The sequence below is a fragment of the Schistocerca americana genome, chromosome 8 (assembly GCF_021461395.2).
Source record: "Schistocerca americana isolate TAMUIC-IGC-003095 chromosome 8, iqSchAmer2.1, whole genome shotgun sequence".
Taxonomy (NCBI): Eukaryota; Metazoa; Arthropoda; class Insecta; order Orthoptera; family Acrididae; genus Schistocerca; species Schistocerca americana.
The window spans coordinates 196348768-196374316 of NC_060126.1; the positions used below are offsets into that span (position 1 = coordinate 196348768).

General features: G+C 39.9%; 1 protein-coding gene across 3 annotated transcripts; it reads left to right on the forward strand.

Moving 5' to 3' along the window:
* The first annotated feature begins 7464 nt into the window (after nt 1–7464).
* LOC124545348 (m-AAA protease-interacting protein 1, mitochondrial-like) lies at nt 7465–23134 on the forward strand. Of its 3 annotated transcripts, XM_047124250.1 has the most exons (5): nt 7481–7856; nt 8020–8191; nt 8282–8480; nt 18102–18198; nt 22934–23134. In XM_047124250.1, coding segments are annotated over exons 1-5 (567 nt in total). In that variant the 5' UTR covers nt 7481–7854; the 3' UTR covers nt 23031–23134. The 3 variants fall into 3 exon arrangements, with proteins under 3 accessions (XP_046980205.1, XP_046980204.1, XP_046980206.1); XM_047124249.1 differs by having other exon boundaries at nt 7465–8191; nt 8282–8476; nt 18107–18198; XM_047124248.1 differs by having other exon boundaries at nt 7477–8191.
* The last annotated feature ends 2415 nt before the right edge of the window (nt 23135–25549 follow it).

A 25549-nucleotide genomic window follows, 5' to 3' on the forward strand; every position in this document is an offset into this window, starting at 1 on the left:
TTATTTTTAGTGATAGACTGATCAGCCAGAACATTATGACCACCGACCAGCTATCGATATAAACCCGCCCAGGCGATAGCAGCGTCACCTGACGAGGAATAACTGCTAGTCTAACACACGCACATTGCCTAAAGTATCAGTGAGCATGCTGTCCATGCCTAGAATGGGGAAGCTGCACAATTTATCTGAGTTTGACTGAGGGCGGACTGTGATGGCCAGAGGCTTGGCATGAGCATTTCGGAAACTGTACAACTTGTTGGGTGTTCAAGAAGTGCTGTGGTGAGTCTCTTTGGCACACGGCGAAAGCATATTCAGATGTTGTGGGGTTGGGTGGACATCCCTCATCCCTCATTACAGATGTCAGACATCGTAGGCTAGGCAGATTGCCAAAACAGGACAGGTGGTGAACAGTCGCTGGATTAACATCAGACTTTAATGCTGGATAGAGTAAAAGTGTGTCTGAACACACAATGCACTGGACACTCCTTGTGATGGGCCTCCACAGCTGACAACCAATGCATGTGACTATGTTACCACCATGACATCAGCAGTTACGACTGAAATGGGCACGTGACAATCGCCACTGGACGTTGGCACAGTGGCAGAGCATTGCGTGGTCTGATGTCTTCTGCATCATGCTGATAGGAGAGTATGAATCCGCCATCTTCCAGGGGAACAACTCCTTAACACCTGTATGGTGCGACAGGGACAAGCTGGTGGCGGCTTCATTATGGACTGTGGAACATTCATGTGGGCATGCATGGGTCCAGTGGAGCTGTGCAAGGCGCCATGACAACCAAGAAGTATCGTATACTGGTTGCAGGCCACATACACCTCTTCATGAACAACATATTGCCTGATGGTAGTGGCATTTTTCAGCAAAATAATGCACCATGTCACAAGGCCAGGAGTGTCATGGAGTGGCTCAAGGAAAACAGCGGCGGGTTCCAATTGATCTGCTGGCCTCCCAACTCGCCAGACCTGAACCTGATCAAACACATCTGGGATGTGATTGAAATGCTGTCAGAGCTCATCGCCCCTCTCCCCGGAATTTAAGGGAATTAGGTGACTTGTGTGTGCAGATATGGTGCCTACTCCCTCCAGTGACCTATCAAGGCCATTTTGCTTCTATGCCATGATGTATCACAACTGTTATCTGTGCCAAAGATGGACGTACTGGCTATTAGGAAGGTGGTCATAATGTTCTGGTAGATCATTGTATACACTGTTACACCGCCGTATGAAATACTGAAATATTACAACTTTGAAGTACTGCCAGTCCCCAAATAACGACCCCCATGCTAACAAGCAGCTATAGATCAGTAATTATGCCATCACAGTAGTGCATGTATACTTTTATAGTACGATAACGGAATAAGAATCAGTTTTCCTCTACTTTCTTGTAACAAACTGAACCATAACTAGAAGCTGTAACATAAAAACACACAGCACAAAAACAATAAAAGGCAGCACTTGCATTAAATTTAACTGCAAGTGAGACCGGAACTGCTTAACAAAACAACAACTCAGCCTACGAAAGGCGAAAAACGTACAGTAGTTGGTCTTGATTGAAACAGGATTGGGGAAATAGCCGATAGTGCTATGGAAACCTAGATACGGTCAAACCTTGAGATATCAGGTCTCTATGAAAACCAATATTCATTCGATATATCGATGTTCCGCTATAACCAGATTTAAGCAAAAAAATAGTTTAGAATGCACGATTTTTTTATTACTGTGCTGTGATTTTTTTATGTGTGTATGTGATGTAGACCTATGTTTAGTTTTGGTATTATAAAAAGGCAATCAAGATAGATTGTTATGCATATTGTTTTATTTCTTCTGAAATAGACATTAATTTATAAGTTTAAAATGAAGTACTTTCAGCATAAAAAATTAAATTCGGTAAAAGAATACGCCATATGTACATAAAAATTTCCAGAAGTCATTGGCTTTAAAAGTAATCTGTCATTTTTGCTTGGTTTAAACTTATGATCGACTTTGAGTCAATTTCATTATCTATGATTATGATGGCTGAGAACACATTATCGTTTACCTCCTCGAAATTCTCCTTGTACACTCGGATTGTCTCAAGAGCCGCTCTGGCATGCCTGGCTGTCGCTGATGGCGTTTTTTCAACCTTACTTTCCTCCACTTCCCCTTCCTCTTCGGCACTGTTGCCGCCTTTTTGGTTTGCTGTCTTGACAGAGTCAACAATCTCGGCTTCTGTTAGTGATCCTGCTACTGTGACATCGTTGTCCACATACATGAAATCTTTAAAATGAACGTGTTGTTCACTTTCGTTCATTCGGATTCGTGGGTACTAAGGGAGGGAGGGGGGGGGATCTCCTGTAAGTAATATATAAAATAAACAAAATTCCCATAAACCAGTGCTGAATCAAACTAAGATCTTACATGCTTAAGTATTAAATCCACCAGATGCTCATTTTTCTCTGTCGTAGAAGATCTACATGTTTGGAAACAACTGACGATCGTTTGCTGTTTCATGTTTCTTTATACTTTAGCCATAATTCTCATAGCATCTAAAATGTTGATAGTTGTAAGGCTGTCATAGTCAATATTGCGAATGTCATATGGACTGCTTCATACCTGTAGTTTTGTTTGACATCTTGATTATTCAGTGATCTAACGGCGGCAATTTACGACATAGAATTACGTGGTAAAAATTGTACTGTCACGGATTTTAATGGAGAGATAATATTGTGTGCACTGCAATTGTTCACAAACCTGTCACGAATTTTAAGGGAAGAATAGCATTGTGCCAAAAGCAACACAAGTTTTCACTTTTCGAGCGTCATTTTCCTAAATAATCCTTCAACCAGTCGGAAAAGACTTCTGAAGACGTCCGTCTTCTTTGTTCGCAGTGCTCTCCACAGGGAACGACTTACACCCAGAAAAACGTAGCTGTTTCTTAGGTTTTTCAGTCATAAGTGGCTTGAGTTTTTCTGTGCCTGTCATATTTGCTTCCGTGACATTTTTCTGCTCGGAAAGTCAATGTTTTGTCTAGAAGACAAATGTAAAAAGTCCTGGTTCGTCTTTGTTAAAAGCATCATCCAGGTTGTAAACTTGAAGGTTCCTCTGTAATTCTAACTTCCCCTCGACACAAAAAATGTTGTTATCAACACTGGTATTTCCCCCACTCACGGTTCGAAAAATAATAGCCACAGCCACTGTTCAGAAAACAATACCATTTCTTGTCCTGAAATTTTCTAACCACCTTTACTCATATGAAACGTATCGTAACCCAAAGCTGCTGCAAAATATTCTGCATTTTCTTTCAAAAAGTTAGCTGATGTTCACATTATCGTTCGTCTGTTGTCAGAACTACTGTACTAAACACTCTTCTAAGTCTGGAAACTGACCCTTTCATTGTCGTTTCCGATCTGTTCTAACCACTACAGCTATGTCTTATTTTTTTTCTCCCTTATTTCACTTTGTAAGTTAACTTTTGCTTCGCAGTGACTGTTAGAGATTTCTTCTTAGAGTGCATGGCTGACTTTTACACCTCACACAGCCCAAAATCGCACCTGCACAAAGGGTGTGGGAATTGCAATGCGGTGCAGATATCACTGATGCATCGACACAGGGAGCGAAAGGACTGGAATTCTCCTATTTGCGCCTGAGAGAGAGAGAGAGAGAGAGAGAGAGAGGTGATTTCGATATGAAGAGTTTTTGTCCACTGAACTTCGATATACAGAGGGGTCCAAAAAATTGTATCCTCTGTTTAAAAGTCCATAACTGGCAAAGTAATTGACGGCGTTGTCTCATTTTTGGTGAAAGTGTAGCTTAAAGTCCAACTTAAAGATATCACTGTAGGTGTTCGAAATGGTCACCATTAACATCCACACCCAAACGAACTGCAGCACGAGCTACTGACTGCGACGTGTTCAGTTGGATATTTGAACATGAATGTGCGATGGATTCTGGAAGTTCATCCAATGTGCGTGGCTTTTGTCAATAAACGAGGTCCATTAGTGTTCCCACTGGTAGAAGTCGAGAGGAGTTATGTCTGGGGAACGTGGTGGATACTCCACAGTACCTCTATGGCCTATCCATCTTCCTGGTAGATTTTCGTCGAGATACGCCCTAACACGATTTTGATAGTGAGCTGGGGCACCATCTTGTTGAAAGTAAACTCTTCCGTCTCCATATAAGTCTCGGATGGCAGGTAAAATGGATGTCTGAAGCTTCTGAAGGTACACCTCACAGGTAACTTTGCCGTCAAAGAAGAATGGCCCAATCAAGCCACACCACACATTTACTCCTGGCAAATTCACGGCTTTGTCTGCATGGACGCTCTGATTTTCGACGGCCCAGTAGATGCAATTGTGGCGATTTACTGTACCATTGCGTTTGAACTGTGCCTCACCAGACCACACAATCATCTCTGCAAACTCTTCATCATTGCGCACCATGTTAGTAAACCACTCGCAGTACTCCATTCTACGATCTGGGTCGTCCTCGTTCATTGCGTCTAGCAATCGTGGGATGAAGCACTTCCACTTTGCTGTCTTCAAAATTCGCCGAACACTTGAGCGATTCACTCTAGTTTCACGGGCACATTGTCTCACAGACTTCTGTGGTGAGCGAGTGAATTGTTGTAATACACGACGGGAGTTACGACTTGTTACCGATACAGGTCGTCCAGATCGTTGTTTGTGTACATCTTCCACACAGCCTTTCGCTTCAAATTTGTCTCGAATGCGACGAATCGTTAAACGTGTCGGTGGCTCTGTTTGACACTCATTTCGCCATTGCGGTTGAAGCGCATTAATGTTTTCGTACTTAAAATATCACTCCAAAACTGACATCCTTTCATCGAATATAAGCCTTGCGCCAGTCATGTTTACTCGAGTAACTAGGTGCAAGTAAGAACAAAACACTGACTATCTGGCGACTGTCATCTGACAAAACAAAACATCGCAATAAAACGCTTGTGACGATTGCTGGAACTACAAACTATTACACTACCAAAGGTGAGACAACTCCGTCGGTTAGTTTGCCAGTTGTGGACTTTTAAACAGTGGACACATTTTTTTGGAACCCTCTGTATAGGGGTAAAATCTGCGCTTCTCGGGCTTTTCAGAAACTTCGATATAACGGCGGGTTTTCTTCGAAAAATCAGGGTTTTGTGCTTCCAAAGGTAGAGAATGAAGAAAAAATTGGACATAGACATATCTTCGATATATTGAGGACTGACACATCGAGGTTTGACTGTTGTTTAAATGAACCGTTGGCCTTGTTGACTGTCGACAGCGCATGTCCACTTTTCATTGTATGATTGAATATCAACGTATCTTTCAGTTTCACGACATGGCGACCAGGTCATGTGTAATTTCATTTGGATGATATGTGGGTCTGCACCCCTTCCACTTCATTTGGCTACTTCCAGAATAAACATGCTGAGAAAACATTGTAACAAATATAAGTGAGATACGCTTGACAGTGTTAAACATGAAGTATAAATGTACTGTACAAATAGTGGTCAAATTATACAGCAATTTCACAAGATTATAATATTTTTATTAAATACTTTAAATTCTTGTGTCATATATAAGCCGTTTTGTTCAAGCCACATTTACATAATGTTTCTGAAGAGATTCAGTGATACACAGCGTGCTATAGTTGGCAACATATTAAATAATTGTGTCCTTATGTATGTGAATGACAGCTCACGGTGTCACTGCAGAATACCAAGAGTTGCGGCGACTCTTGTTGCATATGTGACCCTGGCTTTAGTTTCGTGATAGATAACTGGAATATCTCGTGGGCACGCAGTCTTTAACTTTATATCAGTGTTAGTTTGAAGTTAGATCATTGGAACGTCTCATAGACGCTGAGGAAGGATTTGGTGCAGTTTATTGTGTGCGTAGGAACATATCTTAATTTTGTGGGGTTACAAGCAATTGTTGCACCATTACAACTGTTTGCTGATATTTGACGGGTTGATAAATAATGTGGTGAAATATACAGCGCAAAATGAACGAAAAAAATTTTTGAGATTTTAAAAAAAATAAAACAAAAGTGAAAGAACGTAAAATAATGAGGAAAATCCTAGGACCAACAACTAAAGATGGTGTGAATTATCCAAAACCCAATGCAGAAATATATAAAAATATCTCCAAAATTACAGACACAATGCGCATGAGAAGAATCCGATTCATGGGGGCATTTAGAAAGAATGGACTCAAACAGGTTAACGCACAATAAACATACATTTTTAAAGAACAAAACTACAAGACCGAACTGGTAAAAAGAAAAGGAAAAAGAGCTGAGAGAATTAGGGTCTCCAAATCTACACGAGAGAAATGAAATCAGAAAAATCAGAAAACACATGGGGTCTACACAACGAAAGCTAGCCTATTCGTTGCTTAGGAATGAATACTGGACGAAAAGGAAGGCCAACAAATGTTGATTACGCGTAGTCCTAAAGCCCGGTCCACACGCAACGATCTGTCTGCGCAGATGTCTGTACATGCAAAAGATCGCTGCAAATGTGGTGTGTTCACACGACACAAACCCTAATCTATTACTCGCCCGCCATCTGTCGGCGTACAAAAGAAATATCAGTGGCAAGCGACTACACTCCCCATAAACGTCAAAAATTTAATTCAGTTATTTTGAAATATAGAAATGGAGGAAGTTCTGTTGTGGTCTGTGTTCGCAACTTGTGTTGCAAAAAGCATTCAGACCAACCGCAGGAAACAGAGAAAGCGGTCAAAATGGTGTTGATAGTGGCTGCTAAAGCGAAAGCAGTTTTCTCACGTAAATTTACTGCGAGAGTTGCAGGGCGAACCTAACGACTGGATTATTTGCGGATGGATGTCGAAACTTATACTTAAAGCTTGTAACCCCTCATATTATGAGAAAAAATATTTGTATAGAGAAGGGCAATTTCTCCTCATGAACGGCTGGCGGTAACATTAAGATTTCTAGCAACAGGAAGGAGCTACAAGGATTTGGAATTTTCAACTACAATATCGAAACAAGAGTTGAGTGAAATAATACCCGCAATTTTTCAATTAGAGCATTGTATGCTGCTGTCTTTTTGTCTCGGTCACTATATTCTTTACTTTAATCTTCCACAAACGTGGGTGGTTTCTATATATTTCAATGAATTCACTTACAAACTCTCGAGAACACTGACGAGTATCAGCCATTTTAATGCCCTGTGCGCACAAATACAAACACTAGACTGAGCAAACAGCTGTTTCGCGCCAGATTTGCGACGATATCCTGTCCACACGCTCCAACTTGTCTGCGCAGATGTGATTTGAACCCACAGATTTGAGAGGTTTCGCTCAAACCTCCAACTCCAACTTCCAGGTTTGCACACACCTCAGGTTGGTGCAAATCTTCTGTCCACACGCAACGATCTGTCTGTCAGATGTGATGTGCGCAGACATTTGTGCAGACAGATCGTTGCGTGTGGACGGGCCGTAAGTGATACATCCGCGAAGAAGAAGAAACAAAAGCAATCGAACGATATCGATTGTCAGTATTAACACTACTTGTACTTCAGTGCTTTGACAAGTAATAATGTTTTCGTTGGTCTGTTGACATATAGCTGGAAGTGTTGAGGGGAGTGTAATTTGAAAAGAAGGTTTCAGTTACATGTAACTGATGGAGCGGTCCAGTTGAATGTATCATGGCTGCTACATAACAGTAGAAATGAATCTAGCCCTTCTCCAAGCACTTCGTTTGGATTATTGAATTTTAGTATTGTATAGTTAGTTGCCAGCAGAAATTCATATAAATCGTTATGTTTACCACGGCCCCTCGAAATATATGTGGTAGATACCACTATAGTCGACTTAGCAGTTTGATTCGTGGATGTAAGAAGGACAATTCCTTTTTAGGCTGTTGTAATGTAGTTGGATTCCAAAATCACGTTCATCATTCGAGTATTCAGACGTTTACTGCACAAAAACATTTGTCTTTATTGCATACACGTTCTCATCGATGCATTAGAATTTTGAGTAGCCTTCATACTTACAGGTGTTTTCACAAGACATCTGTCGACAATGAAAAACCGAATAAACCGTTCCCAAAGGTTCTATACATACAGAATCCATTCTCGTGGTTAATGAATAAATTAGATTTTGGTATTTTGAAAAATACCTGGGATCCACAGTTCAATGAATCAGAATTTAAACGTGGAGCAAAACAGGTAGGCACTCTTCAGTGAAATGTTATTTTAGTAGTAACAACGTCTTATAATTGAAGTGTCCGCTGCTGAAATCTGTACATGTTGCAAAAGGCGGTGTCAACTATATCTCAACTGATTTGTCAAGATTTGAGGGATGGACTGGCTGGTCTTCTAACAAGGAAAGCAACAACCAAACTAATCCACGACATTGAAACATCATGGAGTGATGAGCAAAGGCGTCTTATTGGGATAGAACCAGAAGATATTCAGGTTGCTGTTCCACGGCGAGTTAATTTTCAGACCATAGTGGGTGAGAGGAAATTACGTTGACTTTATATATTTGTTTAAAATAAGAGCTTAATCCTAAAAATAATAGTGTATTTGCTTTTAACTTAAATGAAGTACTTTCTGTTGTTGTTGTTGTTGTGGTGGTCTTCAGTCCTGAGACTAGTTTGATGCAGCTTTTCATGCTAATCTATCGTGTGCAAGGTCCTTCATCTCCCAGTACCTACTGCAACCTACATCCTTCTGAATCTGCTTAGTGTATTCATCTCTTGGTCTCCCTCTACAATTTTTACCCTCCACGCTGCCCTCCAATGCTAAATTTGTGATCCCTTGATGCCTCAGGACATGTCCTACCAACCGATCCCTTCTTCTAGGCAAGTTGTACCACAAACTTCTCTTCTCCCCAATCCTATTCAATACCTCCTCATTAGTTACGTGATCTACCAACCTAATCTTCAACATTCTTCTGTAGCACCACATTTTGAAAGCTTCTATTCTATTCTTGTCCAACCTATTTATTGTTCATGTTTCACTTCCATACATGGCTACACTCCATACAAATACTTTCAGAAACAACTTACTGACACTTAAATCTATACTCGATGTTAACAAGTTTCTCTTCTTCAGAAACGCTTTCCTTGCCATTGCCAGTCTACATATTATATCCTCTCTACTTCGACCATCATCAGTTATTTTGCTCCCCAAATAGCAAAACTCCTTTACCACTTTAAGTGTCTCATTTCCTAATCTAATTCCCTCAGCATCACCCGATTTAATTCGACTACATTCCATTATCCTCCTTTTTCTTTTGTTGATGTTCATCTTATATCTTCATTTCAAGACACTGTCCATTCCGTTCAACTGCTCTTCCAAGTACTTTGCTGTCTCTGACAGAATTACAATGTCATCGGCGAACCTCAGAGTTTTTATTTCTTCTCCCTGGATTTTAATACCCACTCCAAATGTTTCTTTTGTTTCCTTTGATGCTTGCTCAAGATACAGATTGAATAACATCGGGGAGAGGCTACAACCCTGTCTCACTCCCTTCCCAACCACTGCTTCCCTTTCATGCCCCTCGACTCTTATAACTGCCATCTGGTTTCTGTACAAATTGTAAATAGCCTTTCGCTCCCTGCATTTTACCCCTGCCACCTTCAGAATTTGAAAGAGAGTATTCCAGTCAACATTGTCAAAAGCTTTCTCTAAGTCTACAAATGCTAGAAACGTAGGTTTGCCTTTCCTTAATCTTTCTTCTAAGATAAGTCGTAGGGTCAGTGTTGCCTCACGTGTTCCAACATTTCTATGGAATCCAAACTGCTCTTCCCCTAGGTCGGCTTCTACCAGTTTTTTCATTCGTCTGTAAATAATTCGCATTAGTGTTTTGCAGCTGTGACTTATTAAACTGATAGTTTGGTAATTTTCACATCTGTCAACACCTGGTTTCTTTGGGATTGGAATTATTATATTCTTCTTGAAGTCTGAGGGTATTTTGCCTGTCTCGTACATCTTGCTCACCAGACGGTAGAGTTTTGTCAGGACTGGCTCTCCCAAGGCCGTCAGTAGTTCTAATTGAATGTTGTCTACTCCCAGGGCCTTGTTGCGACTCAGGTCTTTCAGTGCTCTGTCAAACTCTTCACGCAGTATCGTATCTCCCATTTCATCTTCATCCTCTTCCATTTCCATAATATTGTCCTCAAGTACATCGCCCTTGTATAGACCCTCTATATACTCCTTCCACCTTTCTGCTTTCCCCTCTTTGCTTAGAACTGAGTTTCCATCTAAGCTCTTGATATTCGTACAAGTGGTTCTCTTTTCTCCAAAGGTCTCTTTTATTTTCATGTAGGCTGTATCTATCTTACCCCTAGTGAGATAAGCCTCTTCATCCTTACATTTGTCCTCTAGCCATGCCTGCTTAGCCATTTTGCACTTCCTGACGATCTCATTTTTGAGAAGTTTGTATTCCTTTTTCCCTGCTTCATTTACTGCATTTTTATATTTTCTCCTTTCATCAATTAAATTCAATATTTCTTCTGTTACCCAAGGATTTCTACTAGCATTCGTCTTTTTACCTACTTGATCCTCTGCTGCCTTCACTACTTCATCCCTCAGAGCTACCAATTCGTCTTCTACTGTATTTCTTTCCCCCATTCCTGTCAATTGCTCCATTATGCTGTCCCTGAAACTCTGTACAACCTCTGGTTCACTCAGTTTATCCAGGTCCCATCTCCTTAAATTCCCACCTTTTTGGAATTTCTTCAGTTTTAATCTACAGTTCATAACCAACAGTTTGTGGTCAGAGTCCACATCTGCCCCTGGAAATGTCCTACAATTTAAAACCTGGTTCCTAAATCTCTGTCTTACCATTATATAATCTATCTGATACCTTTTAGTAATTTCTATTAGGCTGATAACTAGGCTGACAAATGACAATGTGCAAATATATTACAGTAGTAGTGGAATGTCCACATGTTTATATAAATACTAACAGAAGCTGAAAATACCTGCCTTTTTGCTTTCCTTTTTTTGAGTCCAGCATTCGTAATTGTTGCACTCTTCGTCAGCGGTCTGATTTGATGCAGCTCGCCATGCTATCTACCCTTGCAAGATGCCTCGTCTCCACATAACTAATTCAACCTAATGCCACTTGAACCTTCTTACTGAACCCCAGTTCAAATTTTACCCCCTGCATTATAAAACTTGCTGTTCTTCAGTGTCTTAGCAATTCATTGTTATATCTTAAAGTTCTTTTCTCCTATATTTGATTCAGTAGGTCTACATTTTCATTTGTTATTTGATATAGGCCTATCCTAATCTCAGCATTCTTCTGTGACTCCAGATTTTGAAAGTTTCTGGATAAGGATAAATATTCTGTAAGAGTCATTGGTTTGGACCAGTGACTTAGTAAACATGTGATAAATGCCTAAAACAAATGGCGATTATAAAGTGATATTGTTGACAGTTTTTTCTAATGGAGGATGTCAAATCGAACACCTTTCAGCCGTCTAATTTCTGAACTGTTATTTTATTTGGCTGCCAGTTTTGCCAATTTATTATGCTATTTTCAGGCACCCTGACTGACATGTAGGAAGATTCCAACCTTGGTTCCAGTCAAAATAGGGGCCAGCATTCAAATACTGGTATTTGTAGATTTCTGCTTGATACAGCGATCACTTCAGCCAACCTAACCTAGAGTTCATGTGAAGCTACAGTTCACTCTGTCACCACAATCAGATTTTTTTGCTTCACATTTGTTGTTTTCAGTAACTAACAACAGAACTAGGAGTATACGAAGCAAAAGGTGATGTCACAGCAGTCATTGATCAAATCTAAAGACTTGTATCAAATATTCATCTTGACCCAGGCTTCTAGCTTCGCCTTGTCTGTTGTTCATGCGTCACATATGATCATGGCTACACTCGAGACCTCGCTCTTAAAATTTGCATTGTTTGTTACAGTTGCAAGTTTGCATTTTAGACACACTACTTTCACCATTTTCAATTACGTCACTCCAAAAATGACTTTACTATCTCATTCCCTAATTTAACCTATGTCCCTAGTTTTTTTTAACTTCTGTTGACTTTCATCTTAGAACCTCTGTCAAAGACATTGCCCATGCAATTCAGCTGATTTCCCCAAATTAGGTGTATCTAACAGAATTAAATTGTCCTCAGCAAACTTTAAGCTTCGTATTCTCACAGATGTAAATTTATTTTCTGGATTTCTCTTTAGTGCTTGCTCAATGTACAGTTTTCAAATTTCCCTTTGATTTCCCGTTAGTGCTTGCTCAATGTACAGGTTGAATAACATAGGGGATAACCTATAGTTTGATTTCATTATCTTCTCTGTTATTGTCTCCCCTTCACATCCTTCTGCTAATATAAACTGCAGCCTGGTTTCTGTGCAAGCTATAGACAACTTTTGACTCCATATCTTTTATCCCTGCTGCTTTCAGATTTTCAAAGAATGTTTCCTAGTTGAGATCTACATATTCTTTGTTGTTGACTCTGTAGAAGTGAGCCCATCTTTAGCACATTCGAATCCACCAATCCTGCAGATATACTTACAGTTTGATTGTTGGTTGTTTAAGGTTGCAGTTCTGCAGATCCATTTTAAGTCTGAAGTGATCTTAATAAATAACAAACAATTTTTGAGTAACATTTGTTATTGTTAAAGTCAATATTGTGAACATGTTATTTACTAAAATTGAAAAATCAGAATCACTGGCTTAACTAACCCAACATTTCCTGAAACTGCACACACAACTGCCACTTTGCAGCGGAGGCTGCTTCTTTAATTTTGTGACATAGAAATGATGTCATCAAATAAGCCCTATGTCAGATTTATGACATGTCTTATGAATCAATTTAAGTTTATAGTTTAAGTTATGCTAATGGCCAATTATATGGGTAATTTCAGTGCTTCCAAATTTAGTAGTGCCTTACAAACTGCCACCTCTGTTTGCAAATTTGTGTTTCAAAATATTAATCTTAGCCTCCTTCCCCTCTGCCTCGATGTGTCCATCTTGTCCACTCCCCCCCCCCCCCCCCCCCCACCCCACCCTTTCTCACTTTGAGCGTTTATTATTGTTAGTGCAAATAAAACCTTGATTGACAACTGAAGTCATTTAAAATGAATGGGTTAATTGGTTGGGATCATTGGTATATGAAGTATGACAACTGGTGGATCTGTGAGGATAGTAGCTTCAATGACAGTACTTTGTATAGTTTTAATCTGCAAACACACAGGATTACAAAGTTTCATGTGATTCATATTCCATAGTAGTATTCTAAACATAAGCCGATAAGCCATAAATACAGCTTTCATGTAGGCCTAGTCTATTAAACAAGATGAAACAGAACATTGTCATGTGTACAAGTTTTGCGTAAAATTTTACATAAGGAAAAAGAATATAAATGAGAGGAACAATTTCTGTAATGATTTAAATTACCTGCTATCAAAGTTAAAACTGACTGAAAGAGAGAATGAATCCACACTTTTTCACAGTGCGGCACTTTCTTTCGTGCAGCCGGTTTTAGTAGAAAATCTGTATATTGTTGCTTAAAAAACTGAATACAACATTTCTCTATTATATATTATGTGTATATTTATGCATTATATATATTTAAAAAATTTGAAGTAAATTGGTAGATCTTAGGGATTTTTTGCAAACAATGTTTTCTCCGTATATAAAACTAGCCTTTTCCCCACCGCGTCTCCTGATATGTGTTAGGCACATATGTTGCACACATCTCCTCCTCTTCTCTCTCCTATTGCATTTCTGGCCATCTCTCTGTCCACCTCATCCTACCACCTCTATCTGCCCACTACCATTGTCCTCCTCCTTTACCCCTCCCTCTGTCCATTTCTCCTCTACCTTCTTTCTGCGCATCACCTTCTCCCTCTGTTTCTGTCCATCCTCTCCTCCCCCCTCTCCATCTCCTGCAGAACCCATATTTATTCTCATCGTCGCCCTCCCTCTGTCAAAATCCTCGTCCTCTTTCCCAGTCTGTCTATCTCCTCCTCTATCCATCTCAACATTGCCACAACTATACCCATCCACACGTGTCACGCAGGTCAGAATGTATATAAGGGACTTGAAAACTCTCTTTTGCCCCTGACATATAAGTTGCCCTGGCAAAAGAGGTCGATAATGCAAGCTGATATTACTCCAACATGTTGTGCAGGGCACCCTTCACATTGAGGGCTGGCAAACTGTTTCTTGCCCCCAACATTTAGTCTTACCTGCAAAGCAAGTTGATAAGATTGGCTGATACTGTTCCCACACACTATATGCTAAGGACAGAAAAAAAAAGAAAAAAAAAACACATTTTTGCTCATATCTCTGCTCGGAAAGTTATGAACTCCACAGTGCTGATTCTTGTGAAGTATAACATACAGTCAGCCTCCCTCCCTCCCTCCCTCCTTCCTTCCCCCCCCCGCCCCAACCACCACCACCACTGCTTGCGTTCAAGTATATTACATATAATGCACACATCTTGTGGCCTGTCTCTCTCCCTCTCCCAGCCCATCTCCTTGCCTCCAGATGTGTCCATCTCCTCGTCCTTCCCCTCTCTGTCTATCATCTCTCACTCTCTCTCTCTCTCCCCCATCTCCTTCTCCCCATACTCTCTTTCTTTACATCCTCTCCTACCTCTCTCTCCCTATCTACCCCATTCTGCTCTCCCCCCCCCCCCCCTCTATCTCATCCTCTGTCCATCTCGACCTTTCTCCAGGCTTGTGTACTTTCACAAGAGATAGCTAAAACAGGGTGGTATTACTGCAGTGCATTTCTCATGCAGCACAGGCTATATGCTAAGGGCTTGGAAACCCTTTCCCTCACATGACGTGTGGGCTGCCTTGCAAAGCAGGCCAATACTACTCCAGCACAACGTGGGCTGGGAAACCGTTTCTTGCCCCTGATGTGTAGATTGCCCAGCTAAGCAGGTTCATAAGATTCCCATGCAGCATACCTGTGGTGCAAGTCAGTCAATGCAGCAGGAGCTTAAACATCATGTTTGTCACCATAAATATTAGAGCTAGAGCATTATAAGCCCCTGTATGTTAGTCCTCTCAGGATAAGCAGTTTGTGTGTCGGATTTGCCCAACTTGGGTCCAGTGGCCTGTGAGTAGTTCTTCTACATACATACATAAAAATTAACCGTACTTGTAGTGTAATATTAAAAAGACTTCATTTCCATGCATTTCTGAGAACACCATTCAAATTATGAAAGTCTTACAAAGATCTCAGGCAGTTTCTGTATGCTGAGTGGACCTGTGTCAAGTGCTCTATAGACAGCTATTGTTTTTGCCTACAGCTGTTTGTGCTTCACAGCTGAAAGCTATCAAAAGCAATGCTAGGTGTCAGTGATTTCTTCAAGTTGACTCAACTCTAGGAGTGTCTTGGTAGTAAAGAATAAATTAATTAAAACTTCATGAATGATGCAGCATTTTTTATGCATCTCCATGTTTATCATGTAATATCCCTTGAAGTATGTATCATACAATGATATATTTGTGTAGGTACATTCAGTGGCATATGTGAATATTGTCTGTGAAAATGTGCACAATGTGGCAGTTGTTCTTGCATCTCAGTGTTTGACGACATATCTCCTAAATAATGATAGGCAACTGGTTCTTAACCCCACAGCAATTGTTGCCTGGCAATAAGGGATATGTGTATCAAGTTTGGTTGAAATAGGTCCAGTGGTTTATTTTTATATGTATGAACATAGATATATAGCCTTTTCTCCGCAGCTTTGACTGCGTATGTTCAACAAATATATCATTCTCATCTCATCCCCACTCTCTGTTGCATATCTTCTAGCAACCTCTTTCGTCTCCTCCTCCTCTGTTTCATCATCTCCCCTCTTTATTTGTCCATCTTCTTTACCCCCCCCCCCCCCGTGTCCGATCATATATTCATCCCCCGTCCTCTGTCCATATACTTCTCCTCCTCTTCCTTTTCCACCTGCCCATTATGCATGTACTCCTCATCTCCCCTCGCTCTCGGCCCGCCTGTCCTCTCCCCCCTCCCCCATCCTTCTAATTGCCCATCTCATCCTCCTCCTCCCTCTCTGTCCACCTCTTCTTCCCTCCCCTCTCGGTCCATCTACTCATCCTCCATCTTTCTCTGGCCATCTCATCCTCTCCATCACCCATTCTCTTTGTCCACTTCTGGACCCTGTCCCCTTTCTTCATTCATCTTGTCTTGCTCCCCACTCCCTAGCCGTCTCCTCCTGCCCCCCCTCTCTGTACACCAGCTTCTCCTCACCTCACCCTATCCAGCTCCTCTTTCCCCTTTCCCTATCCATTAGTTTCTCCCCTCTCTGTCCCTTAACACCCCCCCCCCCCCCTCATCCTATGAATCTCCTCCTCCCCCTCTTCCCATCCATCTTCTTATCCCCGCCTCCTCTATCCATTCCTCCTACTCCCCTGTTCTATACATCCCAACCTGCCCCCCCTCTATCCATCTCAACCACCCTCCTCTGCATGTGTGGCCCTACAAAACAGATTGATCAAGCAAGCTGATACTACTCCATCCCAACAGGCTTGTCGTGTAGGGCAGCCTGCACAAATGGGACTGGAAAATTGTTTCTTGCCACTGACATGTAGGCTACCTTGCATAACACATCCATAAGGCAGAGCAATACTATTCCCACACCACACACGTTGTGCAGGGCAGCCTGTATGGCAGGAGCTGGACATTTTGGCTGTATCTCCACGTGTATTGAAGCTGACCCTTAACATAGACAAATGTAATGTATTGCGAATACATAGAAAGAAGGATCCTTTATTGTATGATTATATGATAGCGGAACAAACACTGGTAGCAGTTACTTCTGTAAAATATCTGGGACGCGTTTCGTCACAGGGTTATTTGGTAACCGTGATAGCGTTATGGAGATGTTTAGCAAACTCAAGGGGCACTCTGCAAGAGAGGCGCTCTGCATCGCGGTGTAGCTTGCTCGCCAGGTTTTGAGAGGGTGCGTTTCTGGGTGAGGTATCGAATATATTGCTTCCCCCTACTTATACCTCCTGAGGAGATCACGAATGTAAAATTAGAGAGATTCGAGCGCGCACAGAGGCTTTCAGACAGTCGTTCTTCCCGCGAACCATATGCGACTGGAACAGAAAAGGGAGGTAATGAGAGTGGCACGTAAAGTGCCCTCCGCCACACACCGTTGGGTGGCATGCGGAGTATAAATGTAGATGTAGATGTAGTAGGTTTCTTACCTCGCAGTGCTGCTACTCTTGAAGTTTTCAGTTTGTGTACCAAATTTGGCTGAAATTGATGTTTGGGAGGAGATCCTGGACAGGCATCATTACACTGTTTGATACATATATATTAAAAAATATTTAGTTTGTCTCTACCCAAACATTTATTACCGTATCATGTGTTGAAGTAAATTGGTCAAGAACTTTATCAGATTCTACTAACAATAGTAAACAGCATCTTATCTTTATGTAGTAATGTATATTGATTGAACTGGGTTGAAAATGGGGAGGGATGTGGAAGAGTTAAAAACAAGTAAACTAAAATAACTAGACAAGTGCCAAAATAAAAATCAAACATAATGTTGTTGTGATGTGCAGAAAATGGTTCCATTTGATCAGAGGATTGTGAAACTGAAATTCTATTTTGTGTAGGTAAAGTATATAGAGAGTTATCAATGCTTGTCAGTTAGTAGTAATTAAAACATCTTTTAAGTAAAAATAAGTCATTTTGATCTCTAGCTGCAGCAGAAATATCTCAGCCTTTTCTAAAATAATTGTCAGAATTAAGATCAGCAGTGCACTCATATGAAGCTTTGCAAGATTAGTTCATGGAAGCCATCCCACCAAAAACTATTACCTCACCGTGAATAAGTTCTTAGTTCCAATAAATGTTAGGAAAGCTGGGGGTCAGTTCTAAAGGAGAAACCAAATGTCAAAACGTGAACCACATGAAGAAGCTGATAAAGCAAATACAAGTAAAAATAACTATATGAAAAGGATGTATAATTTTAAGCAGCTTTATGTAGTGCTTATGTTACAACAGAACCAATATTATTATGTACAAATTTAGCTAATGAATAACTTTTTGGCCATGTATTAGGTTTTAAAAAAATCAACATTGTCCAAAAATATCCATCATGATATGTTTCAGAACAGAAGTTTTGTGACGTGGACATGGTTTTTGTCGCCCTGAAGACAGCTGAACACAAAAGTTCAAGTGCCTTGATCTTCATTGAAATATTAGCAAGGTAAGATGACTCACTAACCTCAAATGAATAAAAATTAATTAATAAAATGCTACATATATACATGTTACAGAACTAATAATATAATAAGAGTTACAGCAACCCATGTTTTAAAAACCAACTTTCTACACAATTGATTGATGCTACACACAAACAAAGGCAGACAGAAATGCTTGTTTTTGGTATCACAGGTCCCTTTATCCAGCAAAGAGAGGACAGAATTGGATGAAGTAACACTAAGTTATTCAGAAAGTCTTTTGTGACCCTGAAGCCAAGGAAAACAAAACTAGGACAGTGAGAGGAAAATTGTATAATGAGGTGAAGTTAGTTAGATCACAGGTAAAGTGGGATACAAGGTTAGATAGCTACAGAAAAAATAAGAAATTGGTAAATATTGGAGAAGAAAAAACAAAAAAGTATGGGGTGAATTATAAGAGGGGCAAAAAGTTCCTGAAGATTATGGGGAAGAAGATGACAGAAGCAGATGAATCTAATAGAAATCACATAGTCTACAAGTAAGGAAATAATTAAATTGATGGGTGCCAAAACGCATTATGGATCAAATGCCAAAGAACAAATTTCTGATAACTACTGCAGATCTTGAGGACAAGATTGATGAGATACAGACTGTACTCCATGACAAGGAACTGAGTACTTCCTGTATTATGTATCTGTTTTCAATTTGTCATTATGGACGAATTAGTGATCCTCCTGCACACACAAAGCAAACAATGAGTTAGGCCGTCCAGTGCTACTTCCAAAGTGCTGTGAGTATAGACTAATTGCCAGGTAGCCCTATTGCACGCACGCTAACCACTTGACTGCTCCTGCCTGTAGGTGTGAAGCCAGGGCAGTACGTTTGCATACGCAACATGGCTAGCTGGCTGCCTGCCTATGCCCCAACTGTTTGTCCATAGCCTCGTGACTGCCCTTGGCTAGAACAGTGTCCAACACGTAATTACAAACAAAGGAATGAGTTAGGTAAGATCATATCATCTGACCAGCAGAGGCAAAGAAAAGTTACTCAAGGAAATTGGTGAGACTGGCCCTATATTTTGGCACACTTAAATCACAACCTGGATTGAGAATTTGGGTGATTCATTCAAGCCCAGAGCTGTGTTGCAAAAACATACACATCTTTCTTAGTTTTGAATACAACTGGTTTTAAGGAGCAGGACTTGAGGGAGGCTAGGATGTGGTAGAGTCGGCATGTGGCGTGGGCAAGTGGGGGTATTGGTGAGAGAGACTGTGTTCTTACACAGTACACCAACACAGCATTGTATAACAAGTATACTCATTCAGTACTGACAGCTATGGTGTACTAATGCAGAAATGGGAGTACAATCTTTTTCATTATTCCACTTTTAAAAATGTATTTTGGCTTTAAATGTTCACTCTATTCACTTCCATGCTTTCCAGTCCATTGTCCCTTTTCTTCAGCTGTACCCCTAAGTTGTTCCCCTGCAATTACGTAAATCACATTGGATCAAGTGTAGTCTATCACACTATTTAATCATATCTAAAAACAAAGATTCTGTAACTTACCAAACGAAAGCATTGGTATGTTGATAGGAGACAATAAATAAAAAAAACACACACACACACACACACACACACACACACACACACACACACACAAATTTCAATCTTTTTCATTATTCCGTTCGTCTTTCCCTCTCTCCTGATGAAGCAACCTTGGACTGAAATTTGTGTGTGTTTGTGTGTTACCAACGCTTTCGTTCGGTAAGTTAGAGAATATTTGTTTTTAGATCTATTTTTCCCACGTGGAATGTTTCCCTCTATTATATTCACACTATTTAATCAACTACATTTGAACACAGTTTCTGGTATAGCCTCTGCCATTGGTTCTATGGATTAGCACCAGTTATCATCCCTATCACTTTCATATCCATTACATGTAATTAGGATATTCCATTACCAGTAGGGCAAGCAACCCATTTCACAAGTAATCACAAAACACTGTTACTATTTTTAGAACCATAATCATGTAAGAACCAGTTATAGCTGTTTGTTATCGATGGATACCTGGAAAAATTTCATCTGTTACTGATAGGGAGTTGGTGTAACTGTTTTATGGCTTTCATGAGTGACTGTGTTGGGTAGAATAAGGCAGAACAAAAGCTGTATTCCTACAAGTCGTGAATCACACACACAGCCTAAGAACATCATGTGCTATGCAGTTCCTTTTGAGACAATTACATCATCATCATCAGCATCTTGTTTGTCTAAAAGCACTCCCAAAGTGTTCTGAAAATTGTCACAGGGAATTTGCTGCTACTTAAAGTTCAGGTTAAATAGTTGATTTCTACAGCTCTGTATGTAAAAGTGGCACCAAGAAAAGTCTGTAAGAGGGTTGATGTATGTTAGGGAGAATGGCCCACTTGGACAAATGAAGTGTTTACATGTGATATTCCACAGATGGGGCACAGCTGTAGACCTACTGTGCTCTCTGCTTATGTGTCTTGTTAAACTGTATGGGCAGTAGTATGGCATACACAACTGCTGAATATGTCAACATGCTTTTGATCTTTCTTACATCTGATAACAGCACTGGAATTGCTGTTAGTGAATATGCTGCCAAGTATCTAGAGCGACATTATCAAGACAAATATGTTTTTGTGTGGATTTCCACCTTTGCAAGACAAGTTCTTCCCCCACCTCCCCACCCCCCTCCCCCACCTTCAGTGAATAGAGATTATCTACAGACTAGCAGTACTCCAGAGCTAACCAAGAACCGATTCTAGAAGCTATACACCATGTATGTTAGGAAAGTACTCATGAGGTAGTAGGGAAACTGCATGTTTCACAACACATGCTTCTTGACATGTTGCACAATGAAGGGTTACATCCCTATCATTATTTGTTACAATGCCAACATCCTAAGGATTGCTTTCTGCAGATGCCAGTTGTTGAATGGTTCCAACAACAATAGGGAGCCAATAATGACTTAATAAAAATTGTAATATAGTCTGATTAAGCAGCATTCACACATGACTGTATCTTAATATGCTTAGTGCCTTCCATTGACATGTTAACCCACACATTACCAGTGCCTCTGGATACATCAATTTGTGGGCCAGAATATTGGGGCAGTATCGCAGGTCTGCACAGGTTGCTGGATTGGTTGACTGAGTGAAGCTATGATGCATTTATCACAATTTGCCTTAAGATATTCTACTTCTTATTGAGCAGAGGTTGTGCTCTAATATGACGATGCACCTGCAAATTTTGGAAGAAATGTGCAACATGATTTAAGTCGACGCTTTACCAGGAAATGGATTGGCCATGGAGGTTGTGTGTTCCATCTTCTGCATTTGTCTGGCCTAAATTCCATTTATATCTTTCTGTATGGACATGTGGAAGAGCATGTTTATTCTTCTCTGCCAATGAATGTGAAATAGCTGGTACTGTACTTCTATGCTGCTCTTCTAACTTGTTTCAGAGAAGCAAGACCCCGCAGATCACTAATGTTTAGGGATGCAGGGAGGTCGCTTTAAGCATTTGTTCTGTTATGTGGAAGACATGTTGTCACTGATGGCATATTTAAAAGTATTGCAATTGCTGCTGTTAGTAAATGTAGTATATATGTTTAACATCTCCTCATTGATAAGTTCTGTAATTATTTCTATCATATAATCATGATAAAAATTACCTTACTGATTATTACTCTTGATGAATATTTATGACAGGTTTGACAAATGATTGTTATGTTTAGTGTTTTAAAAAGTCTACAGTACAGTATTAGTGGGTGGATCAAAAATAGAAACTGCCTAGGCCTGTAATCAAACTCATGTATTCCAATACAAAACACTACCCACTGCTGCATTCACTGGAGAGCACAGATGTATTGAACTGAATGAAGATACTTGTCTTATATTTGATAAGAGTGTAGCCCAATTGCCTGCCTTTGGCATTGATTTTCTACAAAAAAAAAAAAAAAAAAAAAAAAATTAAGCATGGGGTTAAATTATTGTACTTTTAGTATGCAAGGAACTGCGTTGCGATGTCAGGGTGCAAACATTTTGGTTCATTCTGAATATATGCATATATTAAAAAAATTAGTTTGAACCACATTCACTATTTTGTGTTTGCATTTTGTTTATTGGAAAGTATGTAGTAGCAAAGAGAGATTTTTGTTGCTGAAGGAAGGATATTTTGTTTTATAGTGTCATCAGCCTGCACTACACTTGCTTTACCTTATTATAATTTTGAATTTTGTATAATAAGCAGCGGCACAGAAATGTAAACAGAATATCCTCCATCATGTGGCAAATTAGAAATGGCAGAAGATAGGGATGCAACTTTTTCTGATGAAACACTTAAAACCCCACACACACTCACTATCAGACTGCAATCCTCAATCAGTCCAAGGACATTTTTTGGTCACTTACCACCTTCTGGCAAAGTAGCCAACTTTAAACTAGTTTCCACCATAACTAACTGCATAAATGAGCCCAGTGAAAGGCAAGTGTATCTCACCTTGAATAGTATCATGCTTAAGCCACTGCTTTGGTGTTCAAACGAGCCTTCAAACTATCGATCTTAAGGTGTGTCTGTCTTTACTTTGCAAGTACCACTCTCTGCCCAATCAGTTTATGTGTTTTATATATGTTTGATGTTGATTCTTTGTTTTTGTAAGTTTTCTTCCAACACTAACACAAAATTATCATTAAAATGGTAAACTGTATATTTATATGCTTTGAATTCTTGATTTCAGATTTCATAGAAATTATACAGAAGGAAGATTACCAGACTGGACTGTCTCACTGTTCCGTGTAACTCGATTTGATATACGCCCAGTTCCTGCAGGGTAATGGCTCCACAACTGCAAGATTTTAACTTGTTTTGTGTCTGTCACAGATAAATTGTTGTAATTCATAGTTTTAAAAATGAGCTAAATATAAAAGTATTAAGATGAGTTACCTTTATTTTTGAACTGAGCACACTACCTTCTTGTAGAGGCAGTTTTTGTACAGCTAAAAGTAATTTCTGAGAATGTTTTATTCCTTCTGAATTTCTAAAATTATGAAAATAATTATTTGTGCACAATTCAGTACATTGCACAACTGACTTGTTGAGTTAGAAAACATTCATTTATGAGCAATATGATTACCATCAATGGCACACAACTAACACATCACTATTTATTGACGCCAATATGTAAATGTAACACTATTCAGGTAACAGAATCTATCAAATTACACATGGAAGAGCTTCTTTTACCTTCATAGAAATGTGAAAATATTGGAATGAATGCATATATACTGTAACATTGTGCAACATAACGTTCATTTCAATGACTGCTTCACAGCCTGCGTCATCTGGATCTTTCCTACCAACACTAGCTTTTCTGAACTGTGCAGGTAGGAACTCTCCCCACAATATCATTCAGGAGGAAAGGTTCAAACCCACGTCCGGCCGTCCAGATTTAGGTTTCCTGTGACTGCCCTGAATCGCTTCAGGCAAATGCCGGGATGGTTCCTTTGAAAGAGCACGGCCGATTCCCTTCCCTAATCCGGGCTTGCGCTCCGTCTCTAATGACCTCGTTGTCAATGGGATGCTAAACACTAATCTCCTTCTCTCCCCGCAATATATCCCACATTCCTGCAACCCTCCTGGGCTCAATCTTCAGTAGTCATTGTCCTTTACCCATCTATCTACTTCCCTGTTCCCATTCCAGCATTACACAGCCCTCTATTTCACCAGTGCATCCAGTCCTTTTTACTTCTCTCCTTTTCTGCCGCCCGTCCTTCCCAGCCTAACCTCCCATTGGCACCTTGATGCCCTACCCTCTTCCCACCTCATGCCTGTATGCTCCCATAAGCAGCACTTTACCATCCCCTACCCACCATGACCCTGCCTCCTCGTACCCCCGCCACCCAGTTTGTTTCTCCCGTTGCGCACTGCAGCTCGCAGTATGGCCATGGCAACTGGAGATTGTCATCGTGTGTGTGTGTGTGTGTGTGTGTGTGTAGAGAGAGAGAGAGAGAGAGAGAGAGAGAGAGAGAGAGAGAGAGAGAGAGAGAGTTGCATTTACATGAGTGTGTGTGTGTTGTCTAATTCTGATGAAAGCCTGTTTGGTTGAAAGCTTTATTGGACAATCTTTTTATTGTGCCTATCTGTGACTCAGCATCTTCGCTATATGGTAGCAACTATCCTTTTCATAGTATGTCAAATTAAACACCTTTTAGCTGTCCAATTGTCAACCTTATCTTATTAGGCAACTGATCAAAGCAGGAGCTAGCAACACTGGTATTAGTAGATATCTACCTGCTACAGTGACCCAATGACTTAGTAAAATGCTGAAACTTGATGCCCAATAAAATAAGGTTGACAATTGACGGCTGAAATGAAATGTGTTTAATTTGACATCCTCTATCGAGCAGCCGAGTCCTGCAACAATCGCTAAAAAGATGGTCATAAAAGACTTTTCATAGTATTGTCATTATTCCATCCTGGGTTTGCCATTGTTTGATCGTAGCAACTGAGGTATCCAGGCACAACTCATGACAGTGGCTTAGCCAATTCAATGATGCAGTGAGTGGTATGTTTGTTAAGAAAGTGTCTGTAACTACTGAATCACTTGGTACACAGCATGCTATGAAAAGTGCGACAGGGACGGATGAGAACAGGTCTTAACAAGGAGACCACACACCAATCAGATGTTTTTTTTAATATATATTTATGGTACTTGAACTTCAGGAGTAGACTATTAATTCGCCAAAGCTGTTCAATGCAGTTCTTAAAAAATTCTCAAGAAAATCGGCCTTCAAATTTCCTGACTTTCCTTAATTCACAGATCTAGGATGATGATTCTGATGGGCCACATGGCTCTATGGTAGAAAGTTCGCCTGCCAGTTGGGCAGCCTGTGTTTGATTGGCAAATGCAAACTTAGAAACAAAGTTGAATCTTTTATCAGTATTTCCTCTGTAAAATATATGAAGATGGAAAAAACTGATTTGTTATATTTTTTATTTTAAAACAAATGTTATAAACATCATTAATTATGAATTTATATTTGCAATGAAAATGAATTTTTTGTGTTAAGTAGTGAATTTTTCGTAAAAATTACAGAAATGTGTTAATCAGAATACATTTAAACAGAACCCTAAAGTAAGCAAGACTTAAGTTTTGTATTAATCCTTCAATTATAATTATTCAATGAAAAACATACAAAAATTGGTATATTATACAAACTGACTTCCACTACATAATAATAAACACACAATAATACAATAAACAAAATACTGTGTATTGATTCCACTGTAAATTGATAAAATTGTTCCCATTTAATGAGAGGCATTAAGCTGTTTCTATTTTTGGCCAACTGTC